Source organism: Nesoenas mayeri, assembly GCF_963082525.1.
Source record: "Nesoenas mayeri genome assembly, chromosome: 12".
Taxonomy (NCBI): domain Eukaryota; kingdom Metazoa; phylum Chordata; class Aves; order Columbiformes; family Columbidae; genus Nesoenas; species Nesoenas mayeri.
Window position 1 is genome coordinate 14,755,988 of NC_137547.1, and position 17,252 is coordinate 14,773,239.

A 17,252-nucleotide genomic window follows, 5' to 3' on the forward strand; every position below is an offset into this window, starting at 1 on the left:
CAAAGAATGAAGCTGAGCCACTAACTGTGGAGTGTGATGTTTAATAAGTCTTGATTACAGAGGAGAAGCAGAGGTATACGTGGTGCTATTTTATTTTTTGAAAGGGATCCAAAGGAAAGAGCTCACGTAGTGCTTCCTCTTAAAGTGTCTTCTGTCCTTGAGATCTCTACATCAGAGCACAACCTTCCTTGTTGCCTTTTTTGAGTGGCCTCAAGGCTCAGGAGCCCTTCAGCTCTCGGTTGTGTTCCACACACACTGTGTCCCAGCTGGATCTCCCCATCGTGTCCTCTGTCCTGCCTCAACAAGCTCTTCTTTTCATAGGCTGCAGGCTTTTAGTATTTCTGCAGAGAATATCAGATTTGCTACATAATAATGCATATCCTAGGTATTTTGGAAACCCTCACAAATCTCTTGTTATCCTTCTAAACGAGAAATGGGGAATCCAGCCAAATGTCCCGGAATACGTCCTCTGTGACTGGGGAGTTTCTGAGATAAACTTGTTTGCCCTTAATACCATCAGGAGGTTCAGTTTTCTGCTCCTGAACTGGCTGCTACCAAAGCTTCTTTTGGGTATTCTTCTAAGTTCAGTGGTCTTCTATTTTCCTTTATCAAACACTAACACTTTCCTGGTGTTTTGTAATGCCATAATTTATTTGTGGTGAGAGCTGAAGGACCTGGGCTGACCTGTCGATTGTAGGTGGCCATTATGTTGGCACAGCCCTGTTTGTCGGTGTTCACCCCAAGAAACTTTGAAGAGCCTTAGTCTTGTGGCAGGAAAACACTGAGCTGGGTGAAGGGAGGGTCAGCAATAGGTTCTTATGATCATGTATGATTTTGTTCTGAAGAGGGGTGAACCAGAGTTGTAAAATAAAGGACTGACTACAAAGAACTGTAGAAAGATTTGATGGTGCTGGGTGACAGGGCAACAAAATGAACGATGCATTTCAGGCTGGATAGATGAAAATGATTCTCACAGGTGGAGAATAAACAATCCAATCTTGACACAAAAAATGGGCTCTGAGCTGCCGCTTGCAATGCAGGAACAAGGTCTTTGTGTCCCAGTTCTGTGGAAAAATCAGCTCAGTTCTCATCTGCTGTCAAAAACTAAATGGAATAATAGAGAGCAAGAGGGGAGGGAGTAGAAACCAAAACAGAGAACATCATTATACTGATGCCTGTAATAATCACTATGCGTTTGTATTGTGATCAGTGCTTGTGGTTCTGGTTTCCCCCTACTTCTCCAAGAAGACACAGAACTGGAAGTGCAGCAAGAGTATGAAGAGGTACAGATGAGCTGTCGTATGAGGAACCATGGAGTAGACTGAGAGTACTCAACCTTGAGAAGAGACTGCTGGGGAGTGGAGTGTGAATGGGGGCTTGAAATTCCCTGAGAAAGTTCACACAGAAATGCTGTTCCTCTCTTCCCATTCTGAAAATGCAAGTGTGAAGGAAAACGAGCTTGGGCAGTAACTGGTGGAGCTGCAGGATGGTGTTTTTCCAAAGAGCTTACAAAGGTTCAGAAAGCGATCACATTAATGGAGGAAGGTCTGTTGTGGCATGAAATACAGAAAGACCACCTTTTGTTTAGGAAATGGTGTAAAATACCTGTTGGACAATGAAAGAATGTTCTTGGAATGTACAACTGTTTGCTCTCTCCTGTGCATCCACTACCAGCTGTGCCTGGAGGCCACACACTGCGCCAGATAGACATCTGTTCTCATAGACCATATCTGTCCTAATACATTTTGCCAACCACTCCCCCCGGACCTCAAAATTGTAATTGCTTATTGTTTTCCAGTCCTTTTCCTACCAATTGGGAACTAAAGAGTAGTGGACATACTGTCTTTGATTCAAGAAAGGACTAAAAAAGGAATGAAATATCTTAGTGATTTCAACATTCTTACCTTAAATGATTTGTGGATTTTGTTTCTTTTGCATTTTTTCTGCAGGAAATCTTGTGACTTGATCATTCTGTGCTTGACTGATATTTTGTTTGGCTTTTTTTGAAGGTACATGGGAATAGGACTTTCTGCTCAAGGGGTCAACATGAACAGGCTTCCTGGTAAGTCACTGTTAAAATCTGGTTTGGCTTGCAATCTGTGTTAAATGTTCATTGGAAATATTTTTAACTTATGTATGTGAACTAGCAAATATGTTTCTATTAATAAAATATCATTAATATTAATGTATGGAAGTTTCAACATATTGAGTGTTATCCTAAACTGAGTTTCTGGTAGCCATAATGATTTTAACAGATAATAGAAATTAATATTAAACTAATAAGTAATAGGTAAGATTATGAGCTTTCGCACATGAAAGTTCTTTGAATCTGAAAAAATAAGTAGCAAAACAATTAGACATTTATTTTATATATCTCACTTGACAAATTTGCTTGAAAGAATCTGAAAATGACAGGATAGTTGGCCTGTCATATTGTCTCCCCTCTTTTCTCTCCCTCATCCCACTGAAAAACTAGAACAATGTGATAGTGGCATTTCCAGTTAATACTGTTGCTTTTTTGTTTGAAATGTTTGTTTTTGTGTTACCCTCTAAGTTGATTAAGTAGCTTGGTTTTAAAAAGAAATAATTGCTAATCTTTCTTTAACAATATCCAATTTATTAAGTAAAATTATAATTTATAGATTTCGATCAACACAGTGATTTCTGTAGCAGAAGTTCAGCTGGATTTGAAACTAGAAGTTTTCTCTATTTGGTAGCAAGTAAATGTTCTTCAAGTGCCAGAATGAATGACAGCTGGTTCCCATTGGTGGGGGCTTTTTTTGTCTTAGGTGTGATATACTTCTGGTGGAGTCCTTTGAAAGCTGGAATCTGTGTTCAGCCCTTATTATGCACCTTGGTATCTGCAAGGAGAATGTTTTATTAGTGTCCTAACAAAAGGAAGAGCTTTGTAGGGTTTGCAGTTAAGACCCACGTGAAGTGTCTTCTCAGTGAGGATTTTGCTTTCACCTTCACTGGTAACTTGTGTATTCAGAAAGCAGAATATGCTTGTTTTTTTCCTTAAAACCTCCAATTTAAAAAGTTGCAGCATTGGAGCAAAATCCTGACTATTCTGCTAGCAAAATATGTGATTTGTATCTCTGTTATAAATTTTGGAAACGCATATTTCTGTAGCTATGTTTCTGAAATTCTGCTGAGACTGCAGGTGGATGATTTCAGAAAACCACCAGCTTTCTGGTGTCCGTTCTTTTAGTTGTAAATCTGCTGCTGAATTTTGCAGTGGAACAGCTGCCTTGTCTTGTTACTGAAGAGAAGCCTGGAGATCTTGGAATGAATGAGGGAGTATTTGGGACCTTTTGTATTGATAAAGAAGGAATTTGGAACTGTAGGCTAATTGCATTAGTTAGTAAGTTCAATTAAAATTTCACCAGTGAAACTGCAAGTACTGTTTTAGTGACGGGCAGCGTGTGGGCCTTTCATAAGCCACAACCATGGCTGACAGTTGCAGACAGACTTTCCTTCTCCAGGTGCCACTTTGATCATGTTGATCGACCTTGAGAAGTCAGAGGCACGTCCTGAGATCTGTTGGTCTGACTTGGGCACAACCTTCTGTGCATCTGTTTTTCTCTGGTAACTTCATATCTGCCCAGAGAGCTTGTGGAACCTCTGACTTTTGAGATATTTAGGACTCAGCTGGATATGGCCTTGACTGACCTGATGTAATCAGACCTTTGAGCAGGGCTTGGACTAAGTGACTTCTGGATTTCCCTTCACTCCTTAGTTGTTTTACACTTCTAGGATAACTGTATTTGGGAAAATGGTTACACCCATGTTTTAAAGAATTTGCATGTTACTGGAAACTGTATTTGTTAATTACTATGACAACTACAGCATGTACCCATTGGAGAGAGAAATAAGGTCACAGGTCTTCATCCTCTCAGAACTAGACCAGTGGAATGCAGGACACTGCCAGTTTGCTCAAGCAATAATTGGTTTCAAAAAAAAATAGGGAATGTCTAGATCAAGATGCTCTGGTGTCAACAGTTATAGAAGTCTCCGTTTTCAGATTCTGCACTCCTTCTGCCCCCCATCCTCCTGACCCAAGTGAGTTAAGTGTGTGTACAAGGCTAAGCGTGAGTCCCATCATTCTCTTTCCATGGCTGAAGTGCTTGGCTGCTTGGAAGAGGAGCTGTTTGGCTGCTAAGGGAACATATTTTGTTGCAGAAATGGCTCTCTGGCTTCTGCAATGGAAAAGATGGTGGGATTGTCTTGTAGACTTGGCCTGGTGACTGCTGGTTAGATTATGCTTAACTGAGGATTCTCCTGGGATTATGACACAGTTTATATATAAACACAGTTGAATACTAACCTGAGATGATATGTACTGAATGTCATAGGTGTGCAGGCCTGAAATTCAACATCCAAAATAATCTGCCCCCCGCCCCAGCTGGAGACTAAAAATTAGCCAAACCACTTGTGATAGATGGCTTTAAAGCCCAAGAGCTACATGGGCAGTGTTTTGTGGCCAGTTTGAATCAAAGCACCTACACTACTATTATTTCTAGTGTGTTATTTCTAGTGTTTCTATATGGCGAATGTCAAATTATTTGAGTGAAATAAAAAATAAAGTGAACTTGAGACTTCAGATAACACATATTTAGCAATGAATTGCACAAATTTGATCCTATGAACCTGTTGTTTGTTTGATCACATGCAGATTATGCTGCCAGGGGTGACTCTGTGGGCATAGTTAGGTCAATCTCCCATCATCTGTGTAAAATGAACTGCATTGCTCTGTATTGCAGCTCAATAATTATCCTCCTGGCATTTGGAAAGCGAGTCTGATTTATTTTTTTTATAGCATATTGCTCAAGTAACTGAAGTGAGAAAATGTATCGGGCTTAACTGTTATCAGGTCCTTCACAGCACAGAGTGAGAACTCACAAAGAAGTGACAGACTTTGGAGTCTTGACTTGGCTTCATGTCAAAGTGTAATTTTAACTTTTTGTGACCTGAGACCCTGCCAGGTTGGTCTCCTTAGACCCTTTCTACCTCACCGTGCTTTCACAGATCGGTTTTTGCTCGGTGCGCTGGCAGGATGTTATGTGACCCGCTGCAAGTTTGGGAGCACAAAGCCCGGTGTGGGAGCCAAAGTTGGTCCCTTTTTTGTTCCTGCTTTCAGTGAGGATCCTCACACCCTGTCAGCCATAATTCAAAGCACAGCCTTGCTGCTGGGTTTCAGTCTTGGACTCCTTTTCCCCCTCCAGAACAAACACTTTGGCCATATCCAGTTCCAAGTCTGGGCATTTGTGCTTTATGCCCAATTTATTTTGGCCTGAGCCCAGCTGGGTGCTGGTGGGGGTAGTGCTGAGCTTTCTCTGAAGCTTGGAAGTGTGGTCGGAGCAACCTGAGCGTTTTCTTAAGCTACACCTCTCTGTGTTGTGAACAGAGACGGCTTTTAAAGGGACAGTGCCTGTTCCTGTTCGACGCAAGGTTTCTGTGGCCTGTGCTTTGAAATTCAATCAGCAGATGTGAAATTTTTGTGAGATTTTTATTGAAGTGCCAACTTTTGTGACTCTGACATGTCTTTGTGATTTTTTTTTTATTTTTTTTAAATTTTTGAAGCCATTTGGAACACTCACTAATAAACATTCTGCTTTAACCTCGTGGCTTCTCTTGAAATATTTGTTCACTTCTTTCCCCAGATACAACTTTTTTTCACGTGTGCTCAGCATTTTGGTATCTGAGGATGAAATTACATGTTACAGCTGAGCTGATCTAACTGACTGTCATCAAACCCGACCCTTCCTCCTGTCCCCTTGTGCAAGCCCCTGGCTCTGGCACTTGTCACCTCCTTGGCCAGGCCTGGCAGGGACCTGCCCGCTTTTCGGCAGCTCTGGGGTTGTGACAGGCTGCTTCCTTCCAAACTCACGGGGCAATGCTCTTACCTTTGCATCCTGAACGTAACATCTGAAACAAAAATCCCTTTTAAAAATTGTTTAGCCCTTAATCCAGAAGTGTTTCTGAGCCCAGCTGAAAGTACATTGGTGATTGTTGAGAGATAACATTTCATTTATTCCAGCTCATTGAGGGAAACCCAGACAGGCAGAGAAGGAGGGAGGGATGATTCTCTGTGGTAGCAGCAAGGTCTCAATTCAGCCTAAAATGTTGTGAAACCATACCCTTAGGCATACCCTGCTTCACATTCTGAAACAGCACAGATAGGATCTGACCAATCACTTCTAGAGACTTTAAACACCCTCTGGTTAATAACTGACTTGCCCTGCTATGCAACATTGCACATATGAAAGGGAGTGCCAGCTTCTGCTCACCATTGTTTTGGTTTATGGAACTTTGATTATTTTTTTCACCTTTTCAAATGAAAAGATACTGCTTGACTTATTCACTATCTGCTTGCTTCAGACTCCCTACTCAAAGAACAAGCTTTCAAATTCAAGAATATTTTATAGACTTGAATTAGCATGCAGCCAGATAAGCCAGCAGGATTTGGTGTACAGAAACCTCCTGCCTATTGGGATTTGGCTTCTGGGACTGTAACGACTTAAGCCAGGTCAGCAAAACCAGAAACAGTTTGACCAACTGTCCTGTGCCTTTCTTCAGCAAAGGGTCCTTGTGAGCAGACATGTAGCTAAAATAGAAATGAGCACTTGGGAATGAAGATTTCCCCATGCTTTGTGGAAGCCATCCATCCTCCTCCATAAGCCACCAACATGATGAATGAGCTTTCCATTTTAGCTTTGTTTGGAGATCCCTTCCTTTCCATTGCATTCTCCTCTTGATAATAGGTTTCTGTTGATATTTGTAGATATGACCATTTCTTCTTGCCATATCTTGCGTGTTATCAGAGGAGACACAATCGGGGGAGCAAGGCTATTGGGGAATCTGTCTTCCTTCCTTCGAGAGGAAAAAGATACTGGTTTTTCCCTTAGGGAGGTTCACAAGGGTTTTTTGGGCAGATGTGCTCCCTTCAAGGAAGGGACCAGAGATGATATATTGTAGGACAGTGAGAAACTCAAGGAACGAGATTTCTTCAGCCTGGAGAAAAAGAGGTAGAGGAGGGATCTGGCCTTTTGCTATCTAAAGGAGTTTGCAGAGAACATGGACCCAGACTCTTCTCAGGTTGTACGGTACAGAAAGGCAATGGGCACCATTTGCAACAAAGAAAGTTCTCATGGGGTGTAAGACATTATTCCTCATCAGACTTGGGGATGGGCTACTAGAGAGACTCTAGCCTCAGATTTTCAAACCTCAGTTGGACAAGGCTCTAGGCAATCTGCTCTGTCTCTGAAGTTAAACCTACCATGAGTGACAAGTTTGGCTAGAGACCTCCAGATGTTCCTTCTAGCTAATTTTTGGTTGTTGTGTGTTTGGTGTGGTGTTTTTTGTGATTGCCAGGGGATCTTGGTACTTCAGATGTGTTTAAAGAACTTCATTTCCACCTATCATCTTACATTTTGGGTTGTCTCTTTGTGTGGTTCCAATGACAAATGAATGACCTGTGCTAAAGGACTTAGCCCAGGTGATAAATATAATAATTATAGAAGATGAGACCTCACCAAATCATCTGATCTGAAGCTAATTGAACTATGCATCAGTCCTGCCTGACGTGTGTGTGTCTAAACCAGTCTTTCACTATCTTTCTGGCGACTTCTTCCAACACTTTCCTTGTGTTGGAAACTTTTCCTGATGAATAAGCTGGTTCAACATTTAATACTTTTAATGGCAATTTGGATCTGTTAATGTTACTTTGATAGACTGGCAATGGCAATACTGATACCATCTATACTGTGTCTTGCTGGAGCAATTCAGTGAAGAATTAGTGTATATAACCCAACTCTGCTTGCCACTCGATGTTGAAACCTTTTCCTTTGCCAGCCAGGAGGAGATTGGACTTGTCAGGAATTTTATTTTATTTGGGCAGTAAGTATAGCCCACATTGAATAGTACCCAAATCTTCATTTTGGTGTGTGATTTGCATACAGATAACTGTTGTACCTCTAAGGAATTTCAGAAAAACATCACTTGTTTAGTACCTGCATAAATCCTAGAAGATGGCGGTTAATTGTTGTAGGTCGGTGTAAGGAAAATATAGGATTGATATATATAAATATATCTTTTTAAAGGAAATAGTAAATAGATGTGCATTTTGCCAGAACTACTTATGGAAACACCTCCAGGACTTAGTTACACGTGCAGCTCTTCAGCTGGCTGTGCCAGTTCCTACCCACAAACTTGCTTGTGCTGCTGGTACCCTCTCATTTATCCCAGCAAACCAGTTTGTGGGGCTGTGTGAACTGGATCGTGTAATTGGGTTAATAATAATGGGGGCGGGGGGGGCATCGCTGGATTTTGGGGTTATTAACTTGGGTCTGTTCTCTGGCCCAGTTGATCACGCAGGCAGTGCAGGTTGAAACAACTCTTCTGTGAAATTTGAATGTGTGGGTTGCAATGGTCTGAGATTATTTTTGATAGAAACAAATATTGCTCTCACCTGAGATGTGTGCTGAAAACCTTAATTAAAGGCTGAGTGTGCCCTCCAATTAAGTTATCCACTGATCATGGAGACTTTTTCTGAAGGAGCATCTTGCTGGGCAGGCTGGACTGAAGCCAGCTTGACTGCCCGCGTCTCTCGAGTATTTTTAATCTCTCTCGGCCTTTTTTCAAGTTGTTTGAAGGTGATGGCTGGATACCCTTTATTTCAGTGATTAGTCAGCCAATATTTGAACTTGATTGGGTTTTTGTTTGCACTGAGCTTTGTTTCGTTCAGCCACATAGTAAAGCATTGAAAACAAATGTCAATGAAAGCATATGCTTGTTTTGCTGTTGTCTGTTTGATACTTTATAGTCCAGATGATCAAGGGATCAAAGATTTGTGAAGCTACTGAGCTTAGAAGGGCTATTAGCTATTTTGCGAAGGGCTGTGTGCTTGTAGTGGCAATGCCTGGGCTCTGGAAGGGTGGATGGGTCATGGAAGAGAATCTTCTCTTGGGACATTTCTGGACCAAATGCCTTCTGGCTGTGTGTGGTTTATGTTAAAGAGGCTGTGATGAGTGCCCCAGCGTACAATGAGCGGGAGAGCACCTACAGAAATCCTCGTGGTGCTGGTGAAGTGATCTGAAATGAAAGGACAATGACTTCTTATGCAGAAAGCCTGTTGCAGTGGGAGTCTGAAGTAGAGGCCACCACAAGTTCATTCACAATAAATCAAGGGGGATGCTGTTAATCACTCCAGAGGTGTGAAAGATCAAAGCGACAGATCCTCTGAGCTGCGGAGGTTGTGGGACGGAGGGCTGTGATCCTACCGCTGCTGGCTCTGCCTCCCCATGCTGAACAAACCATAAAAATGTATTTTTAGCAAGATGCACTGGAGCATCTAGGAAAGTGTCCCGCTGCTTAAATGCAGCTTACTTGGGAGCAGTTAGCAATGCCAAAAATCTGAGGCTCAGTAGGACCTGAGGAGGAAAAGCAGCCTGAGAAATGCTCCAAAAATTTCCCTTGGGTACCCTTGTTGCTGCCAACTTAACTAAGTTTTGACCTGAAAAAGTAACTTGTATCTGTCTCCAATGTCCTAAGAGGTTATTGGTATGTTTAGAAATCGCAGGTTTCGGTGCTACGTCATGGAATAAATGAGAACAAAGTGGGTCAGTGTGTTGATTCAGCTCCGGAGTTAGCGATCCATTTGTGCAGAATGGAGTTTTAGAGGGAATCTGCACCACTTGAGAGCACATCTGGATTGATGAAGCTTATTGTGGAGCTTAGAACAGTGTTGGGTAATGAACACATGCTATTAAGAAAAATTTGTACTTTACAATAGCTTTGGGATATCTGGCCTTTGTAAGCCAGAACCTTTAGTATTTGTCTACATGAGTCCCTTATTTTGGAAGTGGGGTGTATTTTTTAAGTGAATCTTCTGGTTGTTACCACTTGCTGTACTTTTATTTACACCTTCAGTTTTGCTACTCTTGTTTCATTTAAACTAAAGGAGCAAACATGCTCCAGAATCACAATTAGTGCACTTCAGCCACTAATTACTATTCAGTCCACTGGACAAGGCTAAGTAATACAGGGTATTGTATTTGCTATGAATTAATTCATATCCCATCTTCAGCTCCTAGAAGAACTGGACGTTCATTCTTCCACATTCTTCAGTTTTTCACATATCAATAGTGGACTTTCTGACAAAGTTTAGAATTACAAGATCTAAATTTTGGAGGCATTCAAAGTTAAAACTCAACCGGTACATGATTAAAAGAGTTAAGTGGGTGTACTGTGTGTGGGTGGATTGTGGTATGGAAGGGGAAGTTTGTGGTCTACAAGGATGGTTATGATGTGGGTTTTTTTTCATAAAAGATACGTTGAGTGTGAATTGAATGTGAATTGATATTGTAGATTACATTGTGTTGTTAGTGTGTTTGAATAACCTCAGTTCAGGTCAGCCATTCTTTTAAAATGCGTATATTCTGTTGAAAGCAGTGGTTTGCAAGGTTTTTGGTCTTGATGAGCGCAGTAGCGTTTATCTTTCCTGCTGCTTCTTTGTCTGAGCATGGTGTCCTGCACATGGCTGGTGTTGTCTGGGGTAACAGTTTCCATGGACCCAGGCAAAGGTGGTCAGCTCATGTCTTGTGTACCTGTAATTAGCCCTGGAAAAGGAGCTTGACATCTCCAGGACTGCAGAAGGGAAGTTGTAGGGGCACAGAGGAGTCCAGCTTAGGGACCCTGAGCCATCCTGGTGGGTACATATCTAACCAACTTTCACTATGGACATGCTCTGCAGGAACTGCAAGAAATGCACAAATGTGTATGTTAATTTAGTACCATTCCCTTCTTCCCAACAGGTCTTGTTTTTTGAAGTCGTGGTGCTGCAGTGTTCTGAGTCGGGTCTGTCATTTATAGTGGGTGGACTCACCTGGTTTTTATAAGCTGTTCAGAATAAGCAAAATAAGAAACTCCAAACTGGCAGCTGTATTTGTACCTGGAGGCATGTGCAGTTTCTTTCTTGACCCTCATGGCTGCCAAAGCCTCTGTTGCCGTGTGTCCTGTGCTCTGCTCATTAGGTGTACCTCCCCTAATTAGGTTATCTCGCACGTTGCTGGATACAACTTGTTTAGGTGGGACATGTTTTAAAACATGAGCCTTCTGCTGAGAGTTGATACTGGACGTGTTGGCATGGCCTGGGGAGCTGGACAGATATCGTAGGGACACTGCATGACACTCGCCAAAGAGTGACAGAGTGGTGATGTTCAAGTCCTCAAATGAGGTCAGACGTGACACTCCTCAAATATGGCCAGACCTGACGCTGTCAGGTGTGTTCAGAGCTGGAGAATAACAAAAACAGTTCCTGAACCACAGAATTGCAATGAACAACCTTCTGAATTCACTTTAATCTCATGTTTTATTTATGGCTATTTATGTGAAAATTAGGATTGTATACAGTAAAAGTCACTGCCCTCTTCCCCTTCAGACCCACTTAAATTCATGGGTTTGCTTGTGTTGGTTGCCCTATCTTCAGCCAGGAAAACTGCTGCAGTTAAATGCTCAGAGGTCAGTGTGGGTGATGGCTCAGGGGTACGGCTGTCCCACGCTTTTCCATGCCCCGATTTCTGTGCTGCCATCCCTTGGAGATGGCCCGTCTCCTCGCAGAGGTTCTGCATTCTTGCCTCATGCAACGTGTCCTCAGAGACGTGGTACGGCTGTGCTGGAGCCTGCCTGTGCATGGAGTTGTGTTGGTTTCGCGCCATGTGAAAACCGGGTTTCCAAAGCAGAGCAGGGAAATGACATAGTGGAGTTTGTGTTTTGGCCTTCACCAGTATCCCAGGCTACTCCAGCTGTAGCACAGATAATGGACAATCCAGGTAATCTTGGTGACAGCCGAGAGTCAACTAGCAATTTAGAGACAGCAGTTTAGCTGTCAACAAGAGTTGTAATCAGCACTGATTTGTTTTTCAGATTAAAAACAATTCTTTATAGTGGCTGTACCTAATATTTCAGCCTTTCAGATAAAAGGTAACATCAACAGAAAGCTAAATTTCACTACAACTCAAACTGCTGGATAGCAGCTATTTTTACTGATGGATAAATATGATCCTTTTCAGAAAACCCTGTTGCTCTACCTTAATTGGTGTGGCCAAGCATTTAAGAAACCTCCATTTAGAATCTAGAAGGCCTTGTTGCAACCCCTTAACATCATGAGATGTGCTTCTTCCAAGACTTCTTCCTCCATAAGGTCTTGTGTTTATAGAAAATGGCTTTTGTTTGTAATTTTCTTACCTCATTAAATACCATTTTATGGATTGTTTTTAATAGTCTCTGGCTGCTAGCCCCCTGCATTCTGCAGTGAGCTCTAGCATTGCTTTTGGCTGAGTCATTTAACTGCCCTGCCTCAGCATTTCTATAAAATGGCTTTTGCCCATTACCTTGCAAGATGTTCCTGAAGATGTCTTAATATTTTATAGAGGTGTTCTTACCTATCAGCTGAAAGTTGAAAAGTTGGCCTGTGGATGAAAATGTGAATTATTTAGTATGATGCGATTTGAAACCTGTATAGATGATAAGCTTTTGTATCCAGCTTGTTCTTTGCCCCGGCCACTTAAATGGGAAAACTCCTCATCTGACATTTTTCTTTTTTATCCCTGTCCTGCGTTGATTTGTACCTCTTCTCTTCCCCCCACCCCCTCCAGTGTGGTATGTCAGGGAATATAATAGATATAATAGTACAGTGGTGACCTGATCATGCTAGAGCTCTTTCTGAGCCTTGCCTTTGTAGATAGAACAAACCTGCTTTGTAGTTGTGCTTTAACCATGTCGTGTTCTTCACAGGGCTATAAATGGTTTGTATAATAGCTTGTCTTGACCTCTCCGGTATGGGGAAGACCAGTTCGTGTTCTATCTGTGGCAGAAGATGACCCATCAAGCTTGTAAGTTAGGAGGGCTTGCCATGCTTATTCACTCAAAGAAGTAGGATTTTAATCTTGATTACTCTGCGGTGACGTGCACGCTAAATAATAGTGAAACAGGTTCATTAACAAATCTCTGAGGCAGGTGGAACAGACCATTCCTGTTGATGAGGTATTGCCCATGTTGCAGCCATCCAGAGCCTTCTGCTTTTGTGTTTTCCCTTTGTGAGTCAATGGGTAGTGTCACTTTAGATAATTAAGTGTAGACTGTGGTTTGTTATTTTGAAGCCTAACATGCAGTAGCTGTCAAATGGTAGGAGTTGTTGATCTGGTCTAAAAATCGCCATGCCAGATCAATATTGTTAAAAGAGATTTCACAGTGTTACTTTATGCTTCTAGCCTTCGTGGAGAATCAGGCAATGCTTGTTAGCACCCCCATTCTGCTGGACCTCCCAAACTCTCGCAGGCCTTTTTAGCTTGCTTTCTTGGAGTCTCTTTGATTTTTGGGTCAGTGTGTCCTTTTGTTCCTGTTCTCTGATAGTGTGAGAGAGATGATGGGATTGTTTTTTTCCTTTGGATGCTTGCCACATGTTTAAGTCCTTCTGCCATGAGGATTTTGTCTGAGCTTTGTCGTTTTGTACAGTTGCAAGTGCAAGTACTTTATTCAAAAAGCATGGAATAACCTCTGAGCCAAACCTACAGCCAGAGCTGCCAAGACTCCTGCACTCTCTGATTAGCATCAGCTGGCGTTGCTTTGTAGGGGCCAAACTGGCCTTGGATGGATCTACTTGATCTGCTGGGATCTGGGGTGAGAGGGAGGCCACGGAGCAGCGGTCCCTCCCTGCGATATGTGCAGTGGTGTGTTCACCATTACCTTGTACACGATTCAGTGTGATACTACAAAGACTATGAGAACTGAGCATGTCCAATCCCTGCTTTAAGAAGTTTGTCCTCTCTGAGGTTAAGTGGTTTTATTTTCTGTATATCCATTGATGCTGCAGTGCAGCGTTTGGGCCTGTTCTGCATCTGAAGCAATTTTGCCACCTTGCAGAAGAAGCAGAAGCTGTTATGAGAAAAAGGGTGCACAGATAAAAAGTGAGATGTTATTAGTTAGGACTTCATTTCCTGGTGCCCCTAGATAAATGGGTTTTAGGGACTTTTTTTTTTTTTCCTTGACTTTTTCTGGGCAGATGTCCAGGCCCTTGAAGTTCTGCCAGGACGATGCTGTAATACACTAAGCACACTGTTCCTGGGCCTATTCCTGTCCTGCAGCTGCTGGTGTGACTATACCTAGACAATTGTTCCATGCCGGGACCGTGCCCCCTATTCCCACCAACCTGTAGCATGGGTTCCTGTAGCCACTGAGCAGCTATTTTCTAGGCAGATTATGGAAACAGAAAGATGTGTTGCAACATTAATAGTTGATATGATTCTGAAACATGGTGGAATGAAGAACGACAGTGCTACCTCCTTGCTCTCACCTGGTGTTTATGCAACTTCATATGGTTTGGCATAGATGCTATAAAACTGGACTACAGCTGAGATGCTGCAGCATCCCAGATGCTTCCTGGGGCAACAGGCTTTTCTTGACCAGACATTTAGCTTCTAAGGCTGTAGGAGCACCAGCACCTGCTCAGCTTTGTCCATAGGGACAAAGGTGTGCTTTCACTGCTTTGAGCTAACATACACCAAAGACACGTCCATTGCCAGAGCCAAATCCACTACGAGGTGGTCAAGCCATCAATAGAGGGTGGTTTGTCTTTTGTTGTAGCAACAGCTTCTTCCCCATATTTAGTTTTGTCCTGTCCCCTCAGACACCACTCCCTGCCTGGGCCTGCTGTGCCCAGAACAGTGTAGAAGCAGCTCCGAACAGCAACATCCTGCTTCTGCCACACCACGTTCATCTGTTCAGCCTCTGTTTAATGTACTTTCCCCTCCACTGACTTGATGCTCTGCTGCTACTAAAGACCCAGAGCTGGGTGAGCATCAGCAGGCTGCACAGCGCAGTGCATGGAGCTGGCTCTGAACATGGTCCAGCAGCGACTTTGGGCTCTGTAGCTGGCTCCAACCTCAGCATCCCCTTCCCCAAGCGCTGTACAAGCATGTACATCTGTTTCTGCTGGACTTTGGATTCAATAAATCTTATTAAAATTATTTGGTTTGGTTTATTTCAGTGTGTTGACACAACTTCTTGTCACTCAGTGGCTAATGCTTGTGCACTGCTTGCCCTGGCCTGGGCAGCTGTGGGAAGCTCAGATTGCCAGCAGAGGAGAGCGAAGAGGAATGCCACAGGCAAGATACTGGGCAAGAGCTGGGGGGAGAAAAATGGAAAGTGTTTCAAAATACAAAGAGAGAAAGTAGGTAAAGAAGGTACAGTTAAAAGTTGGGAAGATGCAGACACTGCAAAGACTGTAGAGCAGTCACTGGAGTCTGTTCTGAAGAATAAGCCTCCAAACTTCCACGTTACTTGGGATATAACAGAGCCAAACCCACTATTTACAAATCTTGCTGCAGATTCTTTCTGAGGATCTTCCATCTTTATATGATCAAATATATACTTCACTGACATCACTTTTCCTGATCACAGATCAGGTTACCAGTGAATTTATATTGTGAACAGGGTCCTGCCCTTTGCAGCAGCTTCTGCACCAGATACCAGTTTCCTTGAGTATATGGGCCGAGCTGCAGTGGAACATGTTTCTCTCCTGCAATGTATGTGAACAGGGAGTCATCCACAAGTCAATGGTAAAGTCCACCTGTCTGCCATGGTTTTAAGCCTGGCAAGTGGCAGACCAGGAAGAATCTGTGGTGTTAGGGAGTAAATGACTGAACAACCATCTTTTCCATGATCCTCATGAATGTTGCCTTCCCAGTTCTCTCGTGCTCTCTGAAAAGTCTAGCATGTTTGAACCTTGATGTATGAGGGGAATGTCATCCATTTGCATTCTTCACACTGCAAAAGGAGCAGCAGGCCAGAAAAGACCTCTTGCTCCTGGTGATTTCCATCCGAGCATCCTGCACTGCATTGACCCTGTACATGGCCTGGTGTTACGTGCCTTTGAAGTTGAGCAATATATCCAGGTCCCAGTGTTCCTAGATGTGTGATGCCAGTTTTACCCAGTGCCTACCAGAAGCAGTTCAGCTCACATTACCTGGGTTGATTCCATATCCTATATGGCCAACCTTTTTTAAGAACATGCACATAATATTTCACCTCTGCCTTCCGGGTCACAACATTGGCTTCTGGAAGTACTTGAATACAAGGGGTATGAAGGTTAAACTGCCTGGAGGATTTGCAAATGTAAGTATGGGGGAGGCATATGAGAAATCTGATTCAGCCTTTATTAAAACTGTTAGATTTTGTACAGGAAGGAAGTTATTAACTGAAGGCATGAGTAGAGTCATAAGTCAAAGAAGAGGTTGCAGTATCATAGACTTATTACTAGGTGGCGATAGTAAATTGTTAATGATGCAGAAAAGTCCCGAGTTTTCAGCAAATATTTTTGTGTTTGGAGAGAGCTTGGAGGCTGTATTTGAAAAATGCATGTGATGAGTTATTCTCTCTTCTGCTGCTAAGCAGAAATAATGCCAAACATGTTCTGATAGGGATGCGCTACTTAAATCAACAGGCTGACATAACTTTGACCTGGTAGTATTAGAAGTAATGATTATTATTTTTAATTTAGATTACTAGGAAATTTCAGAAGACTGGATGAAGTTTACCAGTGCTGGAATAACCTGTATGCCATTATTCTCATGTTTATTTTGGGCAGAATTTTAGAAGTACTGATACATTACTTGATTAATAAATAACTAATGGTTAGGCATATAATTAACACCATTCAGCTTATATTTATGGCAAGTGCAGTAAGTTCTCTCACACAAATCTGGCTTGTTTTCTTCAGGTGACCATGGTGATTTGTTAAGGCTGATAGCCTAGATTTAAAACACTTAGTGGTGCATCGGGTCCGGATTCAGCATTATGCAACATTTGAGTTTAAAAAGTTAACTGTGTATATTGTTAGCAAAATGCTGTGCGAGCAAGATTTCCTTAATCGGTTGTATGAGTGGTTGTCTGTGGAGAATATGATTCAAATCAGGCTTTTTCCAGGCACTGCTGCAATACATACCAAATTTGCCACTGTCCTCAAAGCCTTTATTCAGTCACTTCTTGTTGGAGTTCACCTCACCAATGAGTTATCGCCAGCCTTGGTGGTACAGCAACTCCTGATACTGTGAAGCACAAGTCTTGCAGGCAGAGGTTTATTTCAGTAGATTCGGTTGTGGTAGGCAACAAAACCTTTTTTACAAATTCTTCTTATACTGCAGAACCTGTAGTGTCTGCGTTGGCACAAGTCGTTTGTGGAATTGTCCCTGTGG

The 17,252-nt window shown here is 42.5% G+C and overlaps 1 protein-coding gene across 6 annotated transcripts in view; it reads left to right on the forward strand.

The window, feature by feature from the left end:
• RANBP10 (RAN binding protein 10) overlaps nt 1-17,252 on the forward strand; it is a gene marked incomplete at its 5' end in the record, with an annotated part of 64,342 nt that overhangs the window by 16,055 nt on the left and 31,035 nt on the right. For all 6 annotated transcript variants that reach the window (XR_013922722.1, XR_013922723.1, XR_013922724.1 and 3 more), the window contains one exon: nt 2,010-2,062. Coding sequence is in view for 3 of the 6 variants with exons in the window: in XM_080352259.1 (XP_080208385.1) it covers nt 2,010-2,062 (53 nt within the window). The remainder of the gene's footprint in view (nt 1-2,009; nt 2,063-17,252) is intronic.